Source organism: Canis aureus, chromosome 15 (genome assembly GCF_053574225.1).
Source record: "Canis aureus isolate CA01 chromosome 15, VMU_Caureus_v.1.0, whole genome shotgun sequence".
NCBI lineage: Eukaryota > Metazoa > Chordata > Mammalia > Carnivora > Canidae > Canis > Canis aureus.
In genome coordinates, this window is record NC_135625.1 from 51,155,184 (window position 1) to 51,180,505 (window position 25,322).

Sequence of the window (25,322 nt, forward strand, 5' to 3'; positions counted from 1 at the left end):
TAAATCGGGCAACTCTCCCCAGGTGAAATGTGGGGATATTTCATTTTCATGAGTGAATTCCCAACAGCAGTATCATATCTGGGGCTCCTCGGATGCTTCTCCTCCTCCTCCTCCCCTGTCAGTCTGTATTTCCTGCCTCCAGCACTCTCTCAGACATCAGATGGAGGACAGAATTTGGGAGAAATAAGGCAAGTCCCAGCAACCTGCCCCTTCATGCTACAGATGTCTCAAGTGGACTCCTTTTCCTTTGATGCTGGCTAACTATTCTGCTTTGAAAATCTAAAATGCTTCATGCCTTTGAGTTTCCTCAGCTTCGGTACTGTGGGTGCAATACTGTTCTCCTGGCTGCTTCCAGGCCTGTGTTGCCTCATTTCCCAAGAGCCTTCCAGCCAGCAGGCACGGGGACACTGTGACAAGTTGCTGGTGTTGGTTCCAGGAGGGGGAGGTGAGGGAAGGTCCTATGTTGCTGGGGATCATGAAGCTTTTTAAAAATAAATCTTGTAATTGGTTGTTTAAAAAAAAAACAACCCTCAAACATTATTTAGGGCCACTATAGGAAAACAAGGCAAATTTTCAAGTTGCATTCTTTTTAGGAGAATTCTAAACTGAATAGAATACTGGGACTAAGCCACAGGTTTTAAAGCCTAGGCAATAAAAAGGTGCCGGCTAAGGCCTTCGATAAACAAGCATGTAACCTCAAGAAGCTTTGGAGCGATATTTATAGCCACACTGAGCTGCTTTTGTGATCCCGTCAACATTCCTTTATTGGCTTTCTTTTGCTTCCATAAAGACTTCATTGCTATATTTAAAAGCTTCTTTTGATGACTGCTTCTATTTTTAATTATTGCTCTTCTTGAAAAACTCACTTTCAAATGGAATGGGAGCATGGGGACTCTGCTTCGAAGGCACTGGTTATCTCTGAAGACAAGGGTGCCAATTTGTTTGAAAGTTAACATAGAGAAATCCCAGATACTTGGCCTCTCAAGAAGAGTACTTGCTCGTGGAAGATGGGTTCCGAAAATAGAGATTAAGTAACAGCCTCTACTCGGACTAATGAACTCCCCCTGCATCCCTGCTCAGCTCCCCAAATGGCAGCCTCCTTGGCAGCCAGGCTTTTCTCATGACCAACCAGCCACGCAGAGAGGGAGAATTTCTCTTTAGAGAAAAGATCTGCAGACCCTCTGACTTTCAGCTTGCCACTTACATCTCACCATGGTGAAGTTCCCCCATCTCTGACTCCCACCTGCACATACAGACCTCCTAACCTAGCTTCTTAGGGCCTTCCTATTAAATATGTAGCCAAAGAAAACCAGGCATTTGAGGAATCCCTCTATTACAAGAGACAGAGACAAATACAAACAGAAAAAAAGAAAATCTGAGATAGCAAAAAAGGGAGCAGAGGATACTGCAGCCATGAAATAAGAACAGGAGGCTCTAAAAATTGAAAAGGAATATTCCAAGACCAAGAGTTCTGGGAAAGTAAAAGTATGCAAACCAGATACACATATATATCGGGATGCTTGCATGGCTCAGTGGTTGAGCGTCTGCCTTCGGCTCAGGTCATGATCCCAGGGTCCTGGGATGGACTCCCGCATTGGGATCCCTGCAGAGAGCCTGCTTCTCCCTCTGCCTGTGTCTCTGCCTCTGTCTCTCATGAATAGATAATAAAATCTAAAAAAAAAAAAACAAAAACGATACAGGGATCCCTGGGTGGCGCAGCGGTTTAGCACCTGCCTTTGGCCCAGGGCGCGATCCTGGAGACCCGGGATTGAATCCCATGTCGGGCTCCCGGTGCATGGAGCCTGCTTCTCCCTCTGCCTATGTCTCTGCCTCTCTCTCTCTCTCTGTGTGACTATCATAAATAAATAAATAAAAAAAATTTAAAAAAAAGATACACATTTATATCCATACACACATATCCATGCACTAGAAGAGAAAATTGAGCATTTTCGACTCAATTTTACCTCTTGACTTCTGACTTCTGGGAGGTAAACTCGGCAGTCTGAGGTCTCTTAATTAACGTCTCCAAGGACCACCTGCAGATCACCTTAGGAGCCTGACCACCCCTCGAGAAAAGTTCGGCTTTGGCAGAGTTTGGGGATCATTTCGTTATAGACACGTAGGAAACCTAACTCCCAGAAGACACTGAATCGCACAGAGAGGAAGGTCGATTACAGCACAGGATACAGCTTGGCCCTGGTGTGCACAGTATTTGCAGAGTCATGACAATGTTAAACCTTGAATGTTGACATAACACAGAAGGCAGGTAACTGTGTGGACGGTTGGGAATGGGAGTGGTGGGGGGCTGCTGCTGAGTGGTCGCCTTGACCTTCTGCACAGGAAGTCAATTTGATGATATGTAAGCTTGTTGTTGGGCACCACGAGTTAGCAGAGTCAACACCAAAGTAGCTGCAAATGCCTCGCCCTTAAACATACGTCCTTTGAAAAGTATTTCGGCAAAAAACAAATGTCTTTTTTTTTTTCCCCAACAAGCAAACTTCATAGTAGTTTGAAAAAAAAAAAATGATGCGTGACGTGAGTGGGATAAAAAAGGATGGGACTTGTTGGTTCATAAAAGGCAATGTGGATTTGGATGGTAGCTGTCCTGGGCACTGCTGTGACGATAAAGAGTTTCTCTTTCAACAATCAAAGTGACTGTGTCAATAAAAAAAATAAAAAGAAATGCCTACCTAACACAATCCAAGGCCATTAACTCCAGAGAAGAGGATGAAACAGGCATTTCCTTTCATTTTTATGAGTGTAGGAGTTGCATCTGAGAGTTAGGTCTGGCTGCCATGCAGTCAGCTGTTCTTGAACGGATTGGTCTCAGGACCTTTTCCACTCAGTATTAGTGAGGACCCAGAGGGCTATTAGTTGCGTGGGTCTCATCTATTGACATTTACCATATTGAAAATTAAAACCAAGAAATTTTGAAACTATTAATTTCTCTGAAAGATCAATAATAAGCTCATGACATTACTATAGACATATTTTTATTAAAAAAAAACTGGTATAGGGATCCCTGGGTGGCTCAGCGATTTAGCACCTGCCTTTGGCCCAGGGAGCGATCCTGGAGTCCGGGGATCAAGTCCCATGTCGGCTCCCAGCATGGAGCCTGCTTCTCCTTCCTCCTGTGTCTCTGCCTCTCTCTCTGTGTCTATCATAAATAAATAAGTAAGTAAGTAAATAAATAAATAAATAAATCTTAAAAAAAAAGAAAGAAAATAAGCTGCTAAATTATTTAAAAAAACAATAACTGGTAGAGTGGTGTTGCTTTCTATTATTGCCAATCTTTTTAAGGCCTGGGTGAAAGGATAGTGGGACTCTCCTGTCTGCTTCTGCATTCATTCTATTGCCATGTATCTGTTGTTTTGGATAAAGTACGTGAAGAAATTTCAGCCTCACACAATTTTCAGAAAATTGTGGCTAGCCGTCTTGACGAGTAGTAGTTTCTAAAAGGATAGTTGTAATGTGGAATCTGAAGCCATATTAATGAATATTCATGGCCTACTTAACAGAATGTATCCTATTACATTAAAATCTATCCATCTCTCCTGCACTGTGAGTGGTCCTCTAACACATGCCTGATTTTGTAATATCATGCATTGGTCATTTGGAAAATACTGGGTCGCTAACTAATGCAGGTCTTCCAAATGTCGACATACTTCATTACCCAGTATCCAGAAAGCAAAATCACCTGTACTAATACCACCACCAATCTCCTTCGGAGAAGTCTCAAAGTACTGGGAAGCTGTTGGGCTCATTATGGCAGAAGCAGCCTTTCCAAAATTCTAACTTTTGCTTGAAAACTAAAATTGCATCATTGGCAACGAATGTGGTCAGTTGTTTGCCTTGAAGTGACAGGCTCCCTTTGTTCATTTTGGGGAAAATGTCTGCCAGATACCCGAGCCTGAAACCACAGTTTGTCAGTTTTGCGATGTCTCATTAAAAAGGCAGCTCAACCACGCTCAGGCTTTTCCTCAAGAAGACTATCATATTGCAGCTTGCAATAGGAGTATTTTATGTGTCCTTCTTGTTTTTTCAGAATGTTAAAAGGACACATATTGAAGGATTGATATTTAATAAAATGAATAAATTTTTTGGAAGAGAGGGGGATAGTGAGGAGGGGCAGAGGGATAGGGAGAGAGAGAATCTGAAACAGGCTCCATCCATGCCCAGCGTGTGGCTGGACACAGGGCTCGATTTCACCACCCTAAGATCATGACCTGGGCTGAAATCAAGAGGGGGACACTTAATGGACTGAGCCACCCGGGCGCCCCTAAAATGCATACATTTTACCATGCCTTCAAGGATGCTCTTAAGTGAAGTTGGCTTATTTCCCCCACCATGGAAGGTTAGTGTCATTTGCCACCAGTGCGGTGTGAGATGATGTTCTAGAGTTTTCCAGAGTGCAGACATCAATGGGGCACAGACAATGGTGGGGGAAAAGCAGATATTGCCTAAGTGTTATCATGAGACATTTTGACCTTATAAACTCCCTGGAAAGGTTGCAGGCCGCCCCCCTCCCAGAGTCCTCTGGCCGCGCTTTGAGAACCACCAGTATAACCTGGAGGTGTTCGCTACTACTGCAAGGCATTGCCACAATCCGTACATCTCTCAGAGTACTATTGACAGAAACGAGGACTGAGATGTGTCCTGGGATTTATGACCATATCCTTGTCCCCCTCTTTGGTCCTAATCTTAACACGCAAGCCATTCCCTGGAGGGAAAGGGTTCTTTTTTTTTTTTTTGGAAAGGGTTCTTAGTCACCCTTTTCAGCAGGAAAATAATAAGCCATTACCGGTTTTCTTTAAAATTGTTCAAAATAAAAAAATAAAATAAAATAAAATAAAATAAAATAATAAAAAAATAAAATAAAATAAAAATAATTGTTCATTTTTGAGGGACGCCTGGATGGCTCACTGGTTGAACCTTTGGCTCAGGGCTTGATCCTGGAGTCCTGGGATTGAGTCCCACATCGGGCTTCCCACAGGGAGCCTGCTTCTCCCTCTGCCTGTGTCTCTGCCTCTCTTTCTCTGTCTCTCATGAATAAATAAAATCTTTTTAAATTATTTTTTCATGTTTGAGAAAAAGTAGAAACACTAAATCATCTTTATTCTTTGCCGCTCCCATTTTGTGTGTGTGTGTGCACATGCATGTTTCCTCCCAGATTCGTAGAGTACACACCTGAATATACCTTTAAAGAGTGCCTGCTAAAAAAAATAAATATATAAAAAAATAAAGAGTGCCTGCTGACGTGTCGAAAGAGTTTGGTCCAGACTAATTTTTCACTTTATGACTTGTGCCTTAAAAATGAGTTGAGGGGATCCCTGGGTGACTCAGCGGTTTGGTGCCTGCCTTTGGCCCAGGGCGCGATCCTGGAGTCCCGGGATCGAGTCTCGCATTGGGCTCCCAGCATGGAGCCTGCTTCTCCCTCTGCCTGTGCCTCTGCCTCTCTCTCTCTATGTCTATCATAAATAAATAAATCTTTTAAAAAAAATGAGTTGAAATCATTTCTCCTTCAGGCCCAACATAGTCCTTATAAATACTGGCTCCTGTCTCTGTGGTGAAGGGGAACTTGATCGTGTTTAGTGACAAACAACCCTTCTTGTGACTCATGTCCCACACATATGACTAAATCTTTCAGCCCACAGGGCATCAGGAGTTATACACCATCTTCCTTTATCATCCACTTTATGACCAAAAGAAAAAAATAAGGAAAAAATCTTGACCGTGACTCATGTGCATGTATATATAATTAGGACAGCTTTCTTGAAAATGATGATCACCCTCAATGCAACTTCATATTTCTATGACATTTCATTTTAAACCATGCTACTCCTGACCCATTAAACTACTTCCATTACCCATGAATGGGTCACACTATGCAGTTTTTAAACCACTGGTTCAGACTTGGCTTCTTACAGGATGGTTTCTCATATTCCACTTGGAATAGGTGTGCTCGTGCTGCAGAGATGAGCAGCCGCTTCTTATCAAATGCAAGTGTCTTGTCTCGTTCAGCCTCTTCTCTTCTTGCTTCCTCAGGAGGACCCTGTCTCCTCATTCAAAGTCCCTTCCTTTGTCTATGTGGATACCAACCCTGGAGTTCTGGCTCTTGGTGGTGACTTCTCTTATTCTCTTAGGGCAGTTTTTGCAAAGTGTAGGATGAATACCGCTATGGCATGCAAGATGATTTTACTGGGTTTAAGGATGAACATTTTAGTAGCTATATATTTGTGTATATCAGGAAAAAATATATAAAACACCCATACCTATGATTTCCTAGAATTATTGCCTAAAGACTAATTTATTTCAAGTCAATTCTGAATAATTGTACAGGTTGCATGGAGGGAGATATGACAAAATGGCGCCTGACAAGTTTGGGAAGCAGAGCTGATGAATCCAGGCCCTGTCATTCCCCCTCAACACGACACATACCGCCCACTCCTCTTCACTTGCACACTCACCACAACTGTAGTTACCTACCAAAGGTACTTCTTGGATAGACAATCAACATCTGAAATTTGGCAGGTTTCCCCAGCATTTTTCCATTCTCCTTACCTCAAATAGGCTCATCCTGTCAGTTTTTCCCCATATCCTAGTCTCTCGTATTTATTTCCTGACCCATTGAAATGTCAAGCCCAACCCATTGTTTATCTCTCTGATACTTATCAGAGTAGCTTGCTCGATTCTTATGATCATTGGGAAAATGTCATAAACAGTCTTGCTGGTTCCAGACTCTCCCATATCCATCCCTCTCCTTCCTCTCTACGCTGGCAGTAAGATCTCTTGATATTTCCCAGTCCGAGGAAATTACTTTCACCCCTTGCATCCTACCACATGACATGTAATTCCATCCCCTTGGCTCCCAGGGGTCTCTACTGATCAGTCCTTAATTTCTCTCACTCTGCTCTCAGATGAAGGCCATTTGCCTGCTGTGTCCTAAAAGTATCTTCACCTGTAGAGCTTTTCCTCTGCCATGACTACCACCTGAAGAGCTCTCCCTCCCTCAATCTGCCTCAATACAACTCCTAAAGGAAGCCTTACCTCTCATGTTCCTTAACATTTGTATATGCTATGCTGTTGCTAGAGTTGGTTGTTGGTTTTGTTTTGTTTTTGTTGTTTTGTTTTGTTTTCCTTAAACTTCTTTGTAATTTTTTAAGATTTTTTTTTTTTTAAGAGAGAGAATGCACACACACAAGCTGGGGGAGGAGCAGAGGGAGAGAGAGAATCTCAAGCAGGCTCCCTGATGAGCTTGGAGCCCAATGTGAGGCTCGATCTCACAACACCAAGATCATGACCTGAGGCAAAATCAAGAGTCAGACATTTAACTGACTTAGCCAAGACATCCCTGCTTTGTAAATTTTGACAGAAATACAGTTTTCACAATTAGGCTAAAACCACCCAGTCAGCATATCACTTCCTGAGGACAGGGCCTAGGTCTGATATAATTCCCAAATACCATGTGGGATGTTTTTGGCTGTAAAGTAACAGGAAACTCTGACTCAATGTGGCTTGAAGGACATCTGTCGCCTCATGTTACAGGTACAAAAGTAGGACAGGCCCCAGGCAGAATGATAGACAGGTCTGTTCAATGACATCACCAAGGAGCCAAGCTCTTTCTCAGCAGTGGCTTCAGCTGAAGGCTGGTCCTCAGTAACAGTCAGGGCCACGTGCTCCCGGTACAAGAACGGGGTGGGGTGGGGTCGTGTGTGCCTGCATAGCAGGGCACCAACTCTCTTCAACCAATAGTCCTTCCCTTTACTCTGGGACAGTAAGAAATATTGTCACCATCATGACTCATTTAAGAAAAGGGTGTATTCTATGACAAAATTTGGAGCTTATTCTAGGAACCAAGGTGGCAGGAGAATGGATGCTTTGTAGGCAGCCAGTAATATCCAATACAATGTAGAACAATGTGCCACACTCTGAGGAGTACACATTGTAATAAAGGCTATGCAACAGAGTCTAAAGGGGGGGATATATGTGCATATATATAACATGTCCAATACACACATATATTCTTATGTAATCCATAATTACATAAAATTCATACATAATTTATAATTACATATATAACATGGAGAGTATGAGAAATACTATCTTTTCTGAATCAAAGAATAAATAAAATGACACATTTAGATAAAAATCAGAGGGTACATTTAATACGTGAAATGTAAGAACATGTGGAATTATACAGTATCAACATAAACAACTAAAGGTAAGGGGCATGAGATGACATGACTACTTAGGTAGAAAATCCTAAGTAATCAACAAAATAGCCACTAGAACTTACAAGTAAACTTATCGAGGTCACAGGGTACAAAGCTAATATACAAAAATCAAAGATATCTTTATATGCTAGTGGCAAATAATTAGGAAATTAAATTTGAAAAATAATTTAATTTACAAAAGCATCCAAAAAAAAACCCATAAGATACTAAGGAATAAATTTAGTAAAAGATATGTAGGGCCGGGATCCCTGGGTGGCGCAGCGGTTTAGCGCCTGCCTTTGGCCCAGGGCGCAATCCTGGAGACCCAGGATCAAATCCCACGTCAGGCTCCCGGTGCATGGAGCCTGCTTCTCCCTCTGCCTGTGTCTCTGCCTCTCTCTCTCTCACTGTGTGCCAATCATAAATAAATAAAAATTAAAAAAAAAAAAAAAAGATATGTAGGGCCTCTATGGTGAAACCCACAGAAGATGGCTGAGAGAATTCAAAGACACAAAAGAACAGAAGGATACACCATGGTCCTGAATGGGAAGGCCTGACATTGTTAAGATGTGAGTTCTTCCCAAATTGACCAACAGATCAAACGCAGTCCCAACCAAAACTCCAGTAGGCTTCTCATTATTCTGAAGCTTATGTGGAAATACAGGGGGCTGAGAGGAGCCAAAGCAATGTTTTAAATGAAGAACAAAGCTGCAGAATGCTTACTACCTGATTTCAAGACTTACTGCAGACCTACAGTAATCAAGAAAGGGTAGTCATGACCGAAGTATAGATACAGATCATTGAACAGAATGGAGAGGCCAGAGATAGACACCTGATGTATGGTATGTTGATTTTGGTTTTTTAAAAGATTTTATTTACTTATTCATGAGAGACACAGAGAGAGAGGCAGAGACATAGGCAGAGGGAAAAGGAGGGTCCCTGTGGGGAGCCCAATGCAGGACTCAATCCCAGGACTTTGAGATCATGACCTGAGCTGAAAGCAGACGCTCAACCACTAAGCCACCCAGGTGCCCTGTACATTAATTTTAGATAAAGATGCTGAATCAATCTTTTATTTTTGTTGGGGAAAATAAAGTCTTTTTAACAAGAAATTTGGAACAACTAGGTATCAGCATGGGGGGAAAAATGCACCTAAACCCTTACCATATATCATAATAAAAAATTAAACCAAAATAGATCAGAGACCAACCATAAAAGTCAAAATATAAGAATTCTAGAAGGAAACATTGAAGAAAATCTTCGCAGCCTTGGCAGGGCTGTGGGGGACAAAGATTTCTTAGGATACAAAATGCAGGAATCATAAAAGGATACATTGGATCTTATCAGAATTTTAAAATTTTGTTCAGAATGGGATAAAATGTTCTTAATACATGTATCTGACAAAAGGTCAGATCTGAAGGCTCCACTGGGGAAGGATCCTGCTCATGTGGTTGATGGCAGGATTCAGTTCCTTACAGACTGTTGGACAGAAGACCCCAGTTACCTGCCACATGGGCCTTTCCAGCATGGTAGTCTGCTTCGTCAAACCCAGCAAGGGAGAGTCTGGCAGTAAGACAGAAGTCACAATCTTATTATGTAGCCTAATCCTGGAAGTGACATCCTCTCACCTTTGCTTGTTCTGTTGGTGAGAAGCAAGTCATTAGGTCCGGCTTACACTCAAGTAGAGGGAATTACACGAGAACACGAGTCCCAGGAGGTGGGGCTCATCAGGCTGTATCTTAGAGTCTCCTGCCACATTCATATAACTCAATATGGATAAAAGAAATCCAGTCAAAAAGTGTGCAAAAGATTTGTACGGTCACTTCACTAAAGAAGATACATGAATGGCCAATAAACACATAAAAAGATACCATTACGGGACGCCTGGGTGGCTCAGCGGTTGAGCATCTGCCTTTGGCTCAGGGCGTGATCCTGGAGTCCTAGGATCGAGTCCCGCATCGGGCTCCCTGCATGGAGCCTGCTTCTCCCTCTGCCTGTGTCTCTGCCTCTCTCTCTGTGTCTCTTGTGAATAAATAAATAAAATCTTTAAAAAAAAAAAGATATCATTAGGCCTCGCAGAAATGTAAATTAAAACCACAGGAGAAACCATCACCCACCCACTAGAAAAAAAAAAAAAAGGAAAGGAAGGAAAGGAAGGAAAGGAAGGAAGGAAGGAAGGAAGGAAGAAAGAAAGAAAGAAAGAAAGAAAGAAAGAAAGAAAGAAAGAAGAAAGATAGATCATACCAAGTATTAATGACAATATGAAACAACCAGAGTTCTCATATGGTTAAAGGTAAAATGATACAACCAACATGCAAAACTGGCTATTTCTCATGTTAAATGTGTACCTTCCATATGACCCAGTCATTCTACCCTTTGCTGTTTATCCAAGAGGAATGAAGTTGTGTCCATGCAAAGATTTGACCATGTTTGTTTATAGCAGCTTTATTCACCACGGTCAAAAAATGGCAACATCACAAACTCCATCAACAGGTGAATGCAGGGCAGCCCAGGTGGCTCAGCGGTTTAGCGCACCTTCAGCCCAGGGCATGATCCTGGAGACCTGGGATCGAGTCCCAAGTCGGGCTCCCTGTATGGAGCTTGATTCTCCCTCTGCCTGTGTCTCTGCCTCTCTCTCTCTCTCTGTCTCTCATGAATAAATAAATAAAATCTTAAAAAAAAAAAAAACAGGTGAATGCAAAATGTGGCAAATCTGTGCACTGGGACACTGCTCAGCAGCAAATTGAGCAAAGTACTGTTATACTCAATCAGGTGAATGGATCTCAAAATCATTATGCTAAGTGAAATAATCCAGGTGCAAACAAGTGTTTACCGAATGCTTCCATGTATATAAAATTCTGGAAAATGTCTATGGCAGCAAAACCTAGACCACCGATGGCCTGAGATAGCAGAAGGAAGGAGGGATAAACCACAAAGGGGCCCAAGACAACGTTTGGGGTGATAAAAAATGTTTTGTATCTTGATTATATTGGTAGTTTTACGTTGACTTTTCACTCTGTACACTTGAAATGTATCCAGTTTATTGTAGGTAAATTATATCAGTTAAAAGATTTATAATTTGAGGTATACAGATCCAGCCTCTGCATCTAGTTGTCTGGCTCTGTGTCCCCCGTTCACATTAATCCCTCTGATTAGCTATGTAACATAGTAAACAGTGAATAAAGATCACCAAATTCCCTGGAGCCAAGTGCAGAAGAGGTAACAGAAGCATTAACAGGCCCCTTTAATTCCAGCTTGATTATTGTACATGCTTGTGAGCACTTTATATAGAACAAAGCAGAAAAAAATGGAAGTAGTCTGTTAATCATTTTGTAACTTTTTTTTTTAAGATTTTATTTATTTATTCATGAGAGACACAGAGAGAGAGAGGCAGAGACACAGGCAGAGGGAGAAGCAGGCTCCCCATGGGGAGCCCGATGTGGGACTCGATCCCAGGGCCCCAGGATCAGGACCTGAGCTGAAGGCAGACGCTCAACTGCTGAGTCACCCAGGCATCCCCATTTCTGTAACTTTTCACCAAATTCTGGCCCGTCTCTATAAATGAAGGGATTAAAAACACTGCAAAAATATTATCAGTGGTCTGTTCTGGAGAGTGCTAAGGAGTAGGCCAATTGTAAGGGAAAGAGTAGAGAATGGTGACAAAGACGTCCTGTGACTTTAGAGTATTTTTTGTGTTGCTTTATTTTTTTTTTTTTTTAAGATTTTATTTTTAAGGATTCTCCACACCCACATGGGACTCAGACTCACAACCCCCGAGATCAAGAGTTGCATGCTCTGCCGAATGAGCTAGCCACACACCCCATTTTGTGTTGCTTTATAATTTTTTTTCAATTTTTATTTATTTATGATAGTCACAGAGAGAGAGAGAGAGAGAGAGAGAGAGAGAGGCAGAGACACAGGCCGAGGGAGAGGCAGGCTCCATGCACCGGGAGCCCGATGTGGGATTCGATCCCGGGTCTCCAGGATCGCGCCCTGGGCCAAAGGCAGGCGCCAAACCGCTGCGCCACCCAGGGATCCCCCCATTGTGTTGCTTTATAATAGAAACACAGCACAAAGTCATTGGCTTGATGCATTAAGAATTGAAATGTTAGGGACACCTGGGTGGCTCAGTGGTTGAGCATCTGTCTTCAGCTTAGTCTTGCATCAGGCTCCCTGCAAGGAGCCCACTTCTCCCTCTGCCTATGTCTCTGCCTCTCTCTCTGTGTCTCTCATAAATAAATAAAATCTTAAAAAAAAAAAAGAATTGAAAGGTTAATTGAACTTATTGAGCCATACGTACTTTTTTTTATTTGCAAAGTATTATGGGACCACAAGAATTATCAGGGGAATAGATATATTTAGCTCCCAGTAAGTCTTGTCAAGCACAACACTAATAAAATATTTTGGTTGGCAAAAAATAAAAACAAATTTGGGTTTACTGGTCTAAAAGCAAGAGAAATACAGATTTCAGACCCTGACTGCTAAGTTCCACAGAAGTGGAACCTGACGAGTAACAAACTAACCTTATGTATGTGTAGGGTTCCTTCTTCTTATGGTTCATTTAAATTTATAAATATACCAGATATTTTAGTGACCCACCTACCATGGTGCCTGGCATGCAGCAGATACTAAATATTTGCTCAGTGTCTGTCTTCAAAATCTTAACATTGTCTACTTTTTGGAAGTTAGAAGATAGTTTAACCGAAAGAATACAGGCGGGGCACCTGGGAGGCTCAGTGGTTGAGAATCTGCCTTTGGCTCGTGATCCCAGGGTCCTGGGATTGAGTCCCACATTGGGCTTCCTATAGGGAGCCTACCTCTCCTTTTGCCTATGTCTCTGCCTCTCTCTCTGTGTGTCTCTCTTGAATAAATAAATAAAATCTTAAGAAAAAAAGAATGAATCCAGGCAAAAGGGACCTTTTTGGTGTAGTTCATTTTCTTCATCTCTTAATCATTTGAAACAGGTGTTCAGCAAACCTTAGCTACAGAAATTGGTTACCACTCTGAAAAAATATTGTGGAATTGGATGCTCTTTAAAGAAAATCATAAGTAAGTGTTATTTTATAGCATCTGAAGTTGTTATTTGGAAAAGCATCAAAATGAACACAACCCCCCACACACAATATACTGATTGAAATTGATCAGAAGAATTAATAGTTATACTGTCAAATATCTTAAGTTTTTGCGTTTTTATCAAATTTCTACACCACTTAAAAAAAATCAATTGTTTTCACTTAAGAGAAATTAAATCTATAGGGTGGGGACAAGAGCTGGCAAAGCTCCTCACCGATTTCCAAACCGGGTCGTGGAGTGCTGTGGACAAGTCTCTTCCTCAGAGGGAGTCTATTAAAATAAAAATGTTTGCTGCCACCACTTCTAGCACAGGCACTTTGTTTTTTCTTCTAAATGTCAGTTCCATTGCTCAAGGGAAAGCGGCTATAATCATTGGTAAATAAGAATGAGGTCCAGAAGAAACATGAGTAAATGGAATGAAGTCATCTCTAAACCCATTTACGCTACCAAAATCAATCATTTGTCTGCCATGTTTTTAATTGATTTGCTAAGACTGAACAATTAACTCAAATTTTTTTGGAACACCTACTATGTGCCAGGCACAGGCAATACAAAGATGACAGGTCAGTCTTCAGAGTTTATGGGATTTGGGGAAACAGCAAAGTAAATCCCAACCCTGAGTTAAGTGCCTCGTAGAAAGAAATATGTGGTTAAAAGAAGGTTAAGAGCATTTTTTGTGTTGCTTTATTAAAAAAAAAAAAATACAGTTCTCGAGGTGAGCTGTAGAAGAGGTCAGGAATCAGGAAAGGCCTTCTGGTAAAGGCTGAGCCCTTCCTCTTTAAGACTCATTCTTAAAGGAATGAGGAAAACTAGACAACTGTCAGAGGTAGGGAGAGAAGCCAGAACGGTCAAAGCCTTCCTTAGGGACCTTGCATCAAGGCCTAAGCGAGGGGGAATGCAGAGAAAATTGGCAAGATGAAGAAATGGAAGGATCAGACTCCTGCTCTGAGCTGAGGAGCTCACACAGCATTCCTAAAGTTCCCTAGAGCCACTGAATGGTTCTAAATGGGGGAGTAGCAAGATCAAGGCTGTGTTTTTAAAAGGTCACTCTGGCTCCAGCGTGAGATGAGAAGAGACAGTGGAAGCCCAACTGAGCATTACGATGGAGATGGAGACCAGTGGGGCAGCTTCCAAGGACAGGAAGTCAGGTGGAGAGGACTCAGGGCTATTTGAGTTGTCTGTAGAAGAGCAGGGAAGCAGTCCAGAGCTCAGGCTTGCTGTGAGCTTGTGATTGAGGCTTAGAAGTGGTCTGCACAGAGGAGGGGTCAAAGCTGGTCTCGGAGCCAACCGAGCAGCAGAACAGGCCGCTCCTGTCCTGGCACTGGCGGGTGCCCCATCCCACTCCTTCCACACAGAGGATCTTTGTTCAAAGAAGACAGCGGGGGTGGGGGGGGAGACGTCAGAGCTGCAGGTTTCCACATGCTAAATTATTCAGGAGCTACTTATCCAGTATTTAAGGTTGATTTATTTCTTGCAGTAGCTATTTAAGATAAAATAAAAAGTAAAGTGAACTCATGTCTGACCTCAGTGCATAAAAGAAAGCTTTTTTGGCAGTCATTTCATGAATAAGTTTTCCTGTCCAAGAGTTATTCAAAATACTGTATTTTGCCACACCTAGGCACAGTTAGGTAAGGCACATCTTAATAATTTAGCATTTTTCACCAACCAGCAAGTCACACTGGTAATGGCTCCCTGGTTTTCAGGCATTCTGTTCATAAAGTTCAACTCCAGCCTCCTGCTCTGTCTCATCACACTGGAGTGCAGCCACCACTCAGACTGGCTGCAGAAGCCGATGGGAGTACAGATAGAAATGCTGTGCTGTGCACAAGGCCCAGCTAGGAAAACCCAGCTCCTCTCTACTGTGATCTGCTGGTTTAGCTCTCGAAAGAGATGAGGTGGCCTCACACATGCAAGCCCCTTCTCTGCATGCAGAGCGTTGCCTGGACCCTTCCCTCTCCTGGCTTTGCCACCTCCCTGAAATAGCTCACACTGAGTCTGGCATAGAAGTCAGTTGAGATTTTAAGAAAATATCACCTAAAATATCACCATGAAAGAGCAGCTGACAGCCACCAACTTTAAATTATTTGCACTAATCCATCATTCATTTGACCCTGTCAACACGTATGTACCGGCCTGAAAAGTTCTGTAAACCCTCAAATGCCTGAAACTCACCTGGTGTAATACAGACAGGAGTTTAACCTGCGAGATGTCTTCCTAAATGAAAGCAAGCCATGGAAAGAAGCTCTGCCTCACTAACCTATAACACAGGAACTAACATATGATACCAAGTGGAGTGAAGCCTGAGAAACTCACATTAGTTTGTTTTAATTTCCATGCTCTCCCAAACTCAGCAGTAACAGGTACAGGACTTTTTAGTCGGAGGGCCACGTTTGCACACTCACAGCCTCCAGAAACACATCCTCCCATTTATAGCCCATTTCTGCCTCCCTCCCCCCAAAAAACCAACTCCTCCAGATTACAGGTGAAATTGATGGTGTTCCCAATAAATGCTACAATTAGGGATTTGTTTTTACAATTGCACTAGAATTACTGCAAGAAATTAAAACAGACTTTTCAAAAATGAGGATGATTGACCCTTCCACTATGTACCCCCGTGCTTTTTTTTTTTTTTTCATTAAGCTTTTTATTTTGAGCTCACTACAGATTCACATACAGTTAGTTGTAAGAGATGTGCGTTCTCTCTACCTAGTTTCCCCCAATGGCAACATCTTGCAGAACTAGAGTGCAGGAGAAATTGAAACCCTCACACACATTGCTAGTGAACATGTAAAAAGGTACAGCCACTGTGGAGAACAGTTTGGCAGTTTCTCAAAATGTTAAATATAGAGTTACCATATGACCCAGAGATTCCATTCCTGGGTCTATACCCAAGAGAAATGGAAACATATGTCTGCACAGATCCTTGTACTTGAATGTTTATAGCAGCAATATTCACAGTAGTCAAAAGGGGAAGAACACCTAGCTGTCCATCAGCTGACGAGTGGATAAGCAAAATGTGGTGTTTGCATACAATGGAATATTATTCAGCAATAAAAAGAAAGGAAGTGCTGATCCATGTTACGACGTGGATGAACCTTGACAACAGTATGCTGAGTGAAAGGAGCTAGAGATAAAAGACCACATATTATCCCATTTTTATGAAATGTCCAGAATAGGCAAATCTACAGAGACAGAAACTGGATTTAGTGGTTGCCTAGGGCTGGGAATAGGGGTCAAGGGAGTGATAGGTAGTGGTGGCTAGTGGGTGCAGGGGTTCTCTTTGGGATGATGAAATATTGCAAACACAGATGGTTACACAACTCTGTGAACATACTGAAGACATATGTTATGATATGTAAATCCTATCTCAATAAAGATTTTTTAAAGATTTATTTATTTATTTATTTATTTATTTATTTATTTAAAAGAGAGCCCAAGAGGGAAGGGCAGGGAATCTCAAGCAGACCCTACACTGAGTGTGGAGCCTGACTCGGAGCCCCATCTCTGGACCCTAAGATCAGGACCTGAGCTTAAATGAGTTGGAATGTTCAATTGACTAGGCCACTCAGGAGTCCTCAATATAGATTTTTTTCTAAAAAATTAACCCAATTTGGGGGTGCCTGAGTGGCTCAGTCGGTTAAGCATCTGCTTTTGGCTCAGGTCATGATCCTGAGGTCCTGGGATCGAGCCCCGTGTTCAGCTCCCTGCTCGGTGGCAAGTCTGCTTCTCCCTCTCCCTCTGCCCCTCTGCCCACTTGTGCTTTCTCTTTCAAATAAATAAATAATCTTTTTAAAAAAATAACCCCATTTGTTATCTCCTCCACACAATTAAATGAGCTTGGTTTGACTTGTGGGAGGACAAATACAGTATATCACAAGCAGGATGTTGACACCGATTTATTTGATCAAGATGCAGAATGGTTCATCACCACAAGGACCCCTCATGCCCCCTTTTACAGCCACAGCTTCTACTGTCCCCAATCCCCACCCCAACCTGTTCCCACAAATCTGTTCTCCACTTCTCTAACTATATAAATGGAATAACACAGTATGTGTACCTTTTGAGAATTGGTTTTTCTTTCAACCTAATTCCCTAGACATTCATGCAAGTGGTTGTATATACCAAGTCCATTCCTTTTTGTTGCTGAGTACTACTACTCTGTGGTTGGGATGTAACATAGTCTGTTTAACCATTTGCCCACTGAATGACATCTGGTATTTCCAGTTTGGGCTATTGCAAATGAAACTTCTATGAACATGGTATACAGGTTTTCCATGAACACAAGTTTTCATTTCCCTGAGATTAATGCCCAAGATGGCAAATGATGCGTCATATGGCAACTGCATGTTTAGTTTCCTAAGACACTACCTAGTTGCTTTCCAGAGCAGTGGTGTGACTTTCCATCCCCACAGCAATGCAGAAGAAACCCTGTGTCTTGTCATCCTCACCAGCATTTGGTGTTGTCACTGTTTTTATTTTGGCCATTCTAATAGGTATGTGGTCACAACTTACTGTGGTTTTATTTTGTACTTCCCTAATGGCTAATATTGTTGAACATCTTTTCATGTGCTTATTGCCATTCGTCTATCTTTTTCAGTGAAATGTCTCTTCATATCTTTTGTCCATATTCTGAATTCTAACTTTTATTTTTCTATTATTGAGTTTTGAAAGCTCTTTAGGCATACCAGATACTAGCCATTTGTTGGCTGTATGGTTTTAGAAGTATTTTCTCCCACTCTGTCACTTGTCTTTTTATCCTCTTAACAGGATCTGCCACAGAACATTTTTAATTTTAATGAGGTCCAATTTATTAATTTTACCTTTATTGGATCATGCTTTTGATACCAAGTCTTACTCTTTGCCTCGTAGATCCCAAATTCCTGATTGGGATCCAGCACCACTGTTTTTGCACCTTCCTCAAACACCATTTTGACATATTTCTGTGGGTCTATTTCTAGATTCTATTTGTTTCTATTGATTATTGTGTCTATCCCCCTGCCAGTACCACAAAGACTTGATTACTCCCACTTCATTCTTCATTTTCAAGATTGTTTTAGCTCTTTTACAGCCTGTGCCTTTCTGTATAGATTTTAGAATAAACTCATCTTGTCTACACAGAATCTTGTTAGGATTTTGGTAGGAATCGCATTACAGGTAGAGAGATCAGCCTGGGGGAGAACTGACATCTTTACTATGTTGGATCTTCCAAAACATGAATATGGGGTGTCTCTCCATTCATTTAGGTCTTCTTTCATTTTATCCACACATTGTAATTTTCAGCATACAGATCTTGTACATGTTTTCTTAAGTGTGTACTCACATGTTTAATTTTCTTTGTAGTGATTATAAAATATGTATTGTTTTTAATATCACTTTTCACATGTTAGTATAAGTGCAGTTAATTTTTGTGTGTTGATCTTGTAGCCTGTGACCTTGCTGAACTCACTAGTTCTACTTCTGGTTGTTTTGGTTTGGGTTGTTTTTTTTTGTTTGTTTCGTTTTGTTTTGTTTTGCTTTGCTTTTGTTTTGTCTTTCAGTAGATTCCTTGGAACTTTCTATGAAGACAACCATGTCATCTGCACATAGGGATGATTTTATTTCATCCTTTGCAATTTGTATGCCTTTTTCTCTTTCTTACCTTCCTGTAGTGACTGGAACTTCCAGTACTATGTTGAATAAGAATAGTGTGAAAACAGGCATGTTGCCTTGTTCCTGAACCTACAGGGAAAGCATTCAGGCTCTTGCTGTTAAGCAAGACATAGCTGTAGGGTTTTGTTTTGTTTTACCATCAAAGGTCTTACAAAATTAGTTTCGTCCTCTCCCTGCCCCTCTCCCTTTTTAAGGAGAAGCTTAAGACTTAGGGATTGGCCCAACTGAGATGACTGAGCAAAAAGGAAATGCAAAGGAGATTTTAGTACTTCCTCTTCCAGGCCAGGCCTGCAAGAGTGATAAAACTAGCTTCCTTTCAAGGGGTGGGTCCGGAGGGGGGGGGGTGGGGGCTTTACAGCCCTAATCAGCGTTTGAGAACTAATCTCTGTCAGGGCCCTTGCAGTCTGCAGCGAGCAAAGGGCATCCCGTAAATGGGGCAGAAATTGGCCGTGGCCCAGGAGAGCCTCAGGGAGCCGGGCGCCTGTCCCCTCTCTTGCCCGCCCTCCCAGGCACCTCTGGCAGCCTCGCTGCCTGCCAACCTGAGCTGCCGATAGGAGAGTCTCAGATACCCAAGATCCAGGGTGACAGGAGTGGCCAGGGCCAGATTTAGATTTGTGCGAGCTTTTGGCAGTGTTTCACCCAAAGGAGAGACTGAGCTGTGAAGAAAGGAAGCCAATGAAGACTTCCGTGGCTGGGTAACGCTGAGAGCAACAAAGTGCATCTGCACTACGTGTAACCCACGGAACGTTGTCTTCTTTTTTAAATAGGGGACGAGGAGGGCCGGCTTAACGTAAAAGCTAAAAAAGACAAGCGATCACCTCCGCCACCACCCCTCCCCACCCCCGCCCCGGAGCGCGGGGACCCGGCCCGCGGGGGTCCCGCAGCCCGCAGCCCCCCGCCCCCGCCCCCGCGCGTCGCCCCGCCCACCCGCCGCGCTCCCCTCTCGCCCCTCCCCCGGGCTGGCCTGACCACACCTGCGCAGGTTAGCCCCGCGGGGACGCGCCGGCCGCGGCGGCGGGGAAGGTGAGCGGACGGGCGCCGCGGCGTGGGAGGGCCCGGCGAGGACGGGAAACCGGCCTCTGCTAATGGCCGCCCGGCGACCGGGGCGGGAAGCAGGGCCGCGGCCGGAGGGGGGCGCCCCGGCCGCCGTGGCGCGAGCCGGCCGCGGGCTCCTCGGGGTCCTCTTCCCACGCTTCCTCCTCGCCGGTCCGTACCAAAGCCGCCGGGGGCCGGGGGGGGGGGGCGGACCGGTCCACTCGGGGAGGGGCGGCAGGTTAGGCCGCGGCCCGCACCACCTGCGGCCCCCCGGGCGGGGGCGGGGGCGGGGGCGGGGGCGGGGGCGGGGCGGCGGGGGCGGGCCGGGGCCGCACCGCCCTCCCGGTTCCGCTCTGTTCCCTGCCGGCGGGCGGGGCCGCGCCGCCCCGGCCCCTCCGCCCCAGGCCCCTCCCCGCGGCGGCCCCGCGCGGCCCCGCCCGCCCCCGCCGCCCCCGCCGCCCCCGCCGCCCCCGCCGCCCGCGCCCCCGCGCGCCCGCGCCCCGCGCGCCCCCGCCCGCGGCCCCGCCCGCACCCCGCGCCCCCGCCCGCGCGGCCGGGACGAGCGCCGCCGAGCGCATGCTGATCCCTGTCCTCCTCCTCCTCAGGCGGCGCTGGCGGCGGCCCCGGGACCCGCGGAAGCCGGCATGCTGGAGAAATTCGAGTTGGAAGAAGAAGGTGAGTGCCCCCCGCCGGAGCGCGCCCCGTGTCGCCGCCCAGGGCCGGGGCGCGGGGGGCGCGGGGGCCGCGGGGTTCACGCCCGGAGGCTGAGCGGCCCCCGCTGCCGAGCGCGGCCGGGGATGCGGGCGCCGGGCCGGCTCGGGGGACGCGTGCGCGGGGCCCGCGGGGCCGCTCGGGGCGGGAGGGGCGGGAGGGGCGGGAGGGGCGGGAGGGGAGCCCCGGCAGCCGGCCGCCCGCACCGAGGGGCGGCCCTTTTGTCCTCAGCAGCCCGAGTCGAGGGAGAGCAAGGTGTCATGCAGCCTGATGGTGTGATGCCGCCGCTCCCGGAGAGGTAACCCCAAATTGTGTTGACGGCCCCACCTTTAAATAACGCAGATGGGTCCCTTATCGGGGTGTCCGAAATACCACCGGCAGGGTGTGTCTGCTGGTTAATAGAGAAAGTTAAATAGCAAAACCAGAAGCGGCTTAGAGCCTCGGTTTGGAGTTCAGGTGACCCTGTCACTCCATCGTTTGTGTCGCCTCGTCTCCCGTTCGGTTTTCCTTTCTCTTGCCCTGTGTTCTTCTTACTTGTCTGGATCCTGTTTGGAAGCTGTTAGCATGGGAGGGGGGGCGAGCTTGTTCTCTGGCAAAATTAATATTTTAAAACGGAATACGATGAGCGATCACCTGGATCTTATTTTGAAACTTAAAATTGGAAGGGGATAAGCTTGTTTTTGGGCAAAATCCATATTTAAGATGAACTAGGATGAGCTCAAAGCTGAAAAACAACTTCCTACAAGAGGCTTGACAATTTGAGGAATTTATTTTAAAAGAACTCCACACTGCCTGGCGCACTTGCGTTATTTACTTGGTGACTTCTCTTTTTCCAGAGTATTGATAGAATGAAGCTCCTGGAACAAAGAATTTGCCATGTGGATGCTGTGCCCTGTGCCAACTTTACTTTAATCCTTGCGTTCACTTACAGTCAGGCAATCACTTAAATATGCATACACAGCCGATATGAGAATGTTAACCAGACGGTATTAGGCCAGTACCTGCATTTATTTTGTTTTACATTTCCTGCAGCACTTCACAAACATGTTAGCTAGAAGATAATGCATGTGAAGTAATTATCATTAAAAGTCTGCATCTGTATTTATTATTAGCCACCAGTTACTGGTTACATTTCAGAATCTTACTGGGACTTAATGTGCATTTTATTCTACTGAAAAATAATCCAGTATCTTAAATCGAATCCACCCCATTACTCATCAGTTCCGTGTCGCAGGTCATGTTTTGACCACTCTCCACAGAACAGTATGGTGTTCCTCCCTTTCCACTGAGACTTTGAATATCTGGGGATCTTCTTCTCTGAGATCAGAAACGATGAGAATCTGTTGCATTTTAACTTTTTGCAGACTCACGTGGGGGCAGGAGGAAGGTGGAGGGTGGACTCGTGAGAGAGGCACCCACAATTATGGTTAAGCACACAGTCCCAGCTTCGCATCTTAGCTGCATTCCTTATGTAGCCCTGTGACTTGGACAAGTTCCTGAACTCCTCTTTGCCTCACTCTCCCTGTTTACAAGACGAAGCTAATACCAAGGTGTTTTGAAGATTAAATGAGATAATTTGTGTAGAGTGGTGTTTAGTACAGTGTATAAACCCTTAGTAAGTACTGTGGAAATCTTAGTTACTATTCTTTTTTAAGTGCTCTTAACCTGTTTTACTAAATTCATTGACTTTTTAAGGCTTTTATTGAGGGACCTTAATGGAGATTGTTCTCAACATGGATTTGTTGAAGGGTTTTTGTTACTTGAGATTTATTGGTTTAATTATGTGGCGTTTCTCAAAGCAGATCCGCAAGCCTTGTTTCTTTTGCATTGTGTCTGTCAACGTAATGAACATGAAGTTTTAAACCTAAGCATCTAAGAAAGGGGATTTCCTGTTTTCTCTCATCTATTTTTATCTATATTGCTGTCGTTACTTTAAAGTATGCGGAATCCCACAAATAACCATGTCAAACTTTTCTAGATTCTTAAGGAGGCAGAATGTTAAGCACTTGCTTGGAAGCCGTTAGCAGAGCTGGAAGAAATAGTGTTGGTGTGGTTGTCTAAAATGCTGCTTTGTTTCTTTTGAACTTTATATTGCTTATTCATCCATGGTATGGAAAAACTGAATATCCTGAATCTTAAAATTTATTTGGGAGTTAGGGGGGAGTCCTAACAGTTTAAGGCATTACACCTTTAAATATCCTGTGAACTGATGTGTTAGCAGCCTACATAATAGATAGCTGTTGAATAGATCCTCATTAAATCTTTAAATTTCCTTCTTATCCAGTTAATGTTGTAATGTGCACCTTGCGCTCTGGACACATTGCTTAGACAGAGATACGTTTGGTATATGCAGACATAAAGGATGACTAATATTTTGGTTACCAAGTATTTTTCTATTTCCTAATCAATTATAATGGATACTATATTTGTTAGAAACAGTCTGAAAAAAAAAAAAAGAAACAGTCTGGAGGCACTGGTAAAGTTGGAATCATCCCTTAAAACATCATTTGCTTCTGGAAAGGGAGAAAAAGCTGTACCACGATCCACCGTCCCTGGTCAGGGTCATCTGCCTGGATTCTGACACCAACAGCCTGCCCACTTTCTGCTGCCAATGCTTCTTACCCTTCCACTCTGACAGAGGAACCACTCCTTTAGGGGAAGATCTTTAGCACCGTCTCCCATGTATATGTAGGATGAGTGCGTGCTTCTCTTCTCGGCAGCCTCACCACCTCCTCCCAGCCGTACACGCCAGTGATCAGAGAGCTCTGTGTGCCAGAAGTCAACAGAGATCTTTTTTTTAAGAGGCAGATACTAATTCTGTGGGTTTGAGGTGGGACCTGAGGGTCTGCATTTCTGCCAGGCTACCAGGTGCTGCTGCTTCATAGACCCCTCCATGAATAACAAGGCCCTGGAACAGAGCAAACTTCTTCTGTAAAGGGCCACATGGTCTCTGTCTGTGTCACGACTACTCAGCTTGCCCAAGTAGCAGCGAGGCAGAAAGCCACTGAAGGCCACACTCAACCCAACAGGCGATGCTCCACTGAAACTTTATTTAAAAAACACGCCCCCCCAAAAAAAAATAAATAAAATAAAATAAAATAAAAAACAGGCCAAATTTGACTCCCAGGGGTAGTTTGCCAGACCCCTGCTCTGTATGCCTTGCGTGCCTGGTCATAGCACGGGCAAGACCTCCTTTTCCTCTGGCTCTATCCTACCAGTGATGCAGCCCAGCCCTACCAGATCCTGCCCACTTTTTGAGGCCATCCCCAATACCCACTCTATGCCTTTATCACGATTCATCTTACCGTTCGTCGTGCCTGAGATGGTTGGCACATGGCAAGTGCTCAGCAGTGTTGGGAATTGTGAGGACGGCATCTCCACACTTGGGGGAATGTTGCGAGGCCTCCGTGATTCCGTGGATGCACAGTGATGAGAACAGTGCCTTACCCATAGCAGCCACCATATGTGTTTGCTTTTCAAATTTTTTATTCATGTGTCCATTAGATTTGTGTTTGTTTTTATCAGGATGAGCAGTCATGAACTTATTTAATGGCAGGACCAAGCGCAAGTACCGCGTAGGGACCTGAACACCACCATGAAGTAGATGAGTTCCAGCCTTTCACTCACAATTAGTGAATCTGTAATTCTGGCACCACTTCAAGAATTTTACAGCCCCTTGGAGCTATCTGTGTTATCTCCCGGCTTCCCTCTTATCCCGTCAGCTGTCACGGACTCTTCACTTATTTCGGGTTTTTAGTGACTTGTTGTGGATGCCTCACCCCACTTAGCTGGCTCTGCAGCTGGCTTTTCCCCTCTTCCCTCGCTGCCTGACTCCTCCCTGGTCCCAGACCATCCTTGCTGTCCTCAATGCCCTTCTTCACCTTCACAGCATTGTCCAAGGCGTAATTTTTCCAGAACTCACCTCCAACTCATTTTTCTAGCAAGGCTAGTCAACCGGGTCTACACTGATCAAAAATATATAAGAATTAAGGGACTCCTTTTTTTTTTTTTTTTTTTTTTTTTAGGAGGGAAAGTATTATTTTTCCAGTCAAGAATCTCAGAACTTTAGGCCTACTTTGGTAATGAAGGCGCTGCATCCTTAGGTAATCCACAGTCTCTTGGGGTTTTGCTTGCTGTGAGTTTTCTATCTTTTTTTTTTTTTTCTTTTGTGAGTTTTCTATCTAAAACAAGGCCTGACACTTAGTGAACTTGAACTTTTCCTTCTAATTAAAAAAATGGTCGCCTAAAGCAACCAGCAGCCACTCTGTAAATTAACAGAACCAAAAATGCGTGCCCACCCAAACTCACTCATTCTTAACTGGGGGAGCAAAGTGAACAAAGACTGGTTCTTGTCAGGGGACAGAAGTTTTTTGATATAACAGCTTTATAACAGGTTTGTGGCTCTCAATGGGCCACAGTCCATGAATGGATACACAGTGTGTCTGTGGCTTTAAAGTTTCATGGGGGTGGGACAGTTAGGGGGAGAATGTATGAGAAGTTTCAGAGGTGGATTGGCTAGTGAAAAAAAGTTTGAGAAACACTGCTCCAACATCAGGAAGAATTATACGTCTGTGTTTTGTGGTGACCTGTCAGACACCCCCTCATCACCTGGCCTTAGGGCCACCCTCTCAGTGAGGCTCA

At 44.2% G+C, this 25,322-nt stretch overlaps 1 protein-coding gene and 2 long non-coding RNA genes across 3 annotated transcripts in view; 2 read left to right on the forward strand and 1 right to left on the reverse strand.

Annotated features, from left to right (window-relative positions):
• Positions 1–25,322, forward strand: part of PRKAG2 (protein kinase AMP-activated non-catalytic subunit gamma 2) — a 265,607-nt gene that overhangs the window by 186,426 nt on the left and 53,859 nt on the right. Inside the window, 1 exon segment of the mRNA XM_077849614.1 lies at positions 20,576–20,645. Coding sequence (XP_077705740.1) covers positions 20,576–20,645 — 70 coding nt within the window.
• Positions 11,756–20,099, reverse strand: LOC144284719 (uncharacterized). The gene is made up of 2 exons (XR_013353180.1): positions 19,910–20,099; positions 11,756–14,766 (listed from the first exon to the last, which is right to left on the reverse strand). It is a non-coding gene; the product is annotated as an uncharacterized LOC144284719 (long non-coding RNA).
• Positions 20,847–23,748, forward strand: LOC144284717 (uncharacterized). Its single transcript, XR_013353178.1, has 2 exons — positions 20,847–20,979; positions 21,518–23,748. It is a non-coding gene; the product is annotated as an uncharacterized LOC144284717 (long non-coding RNA).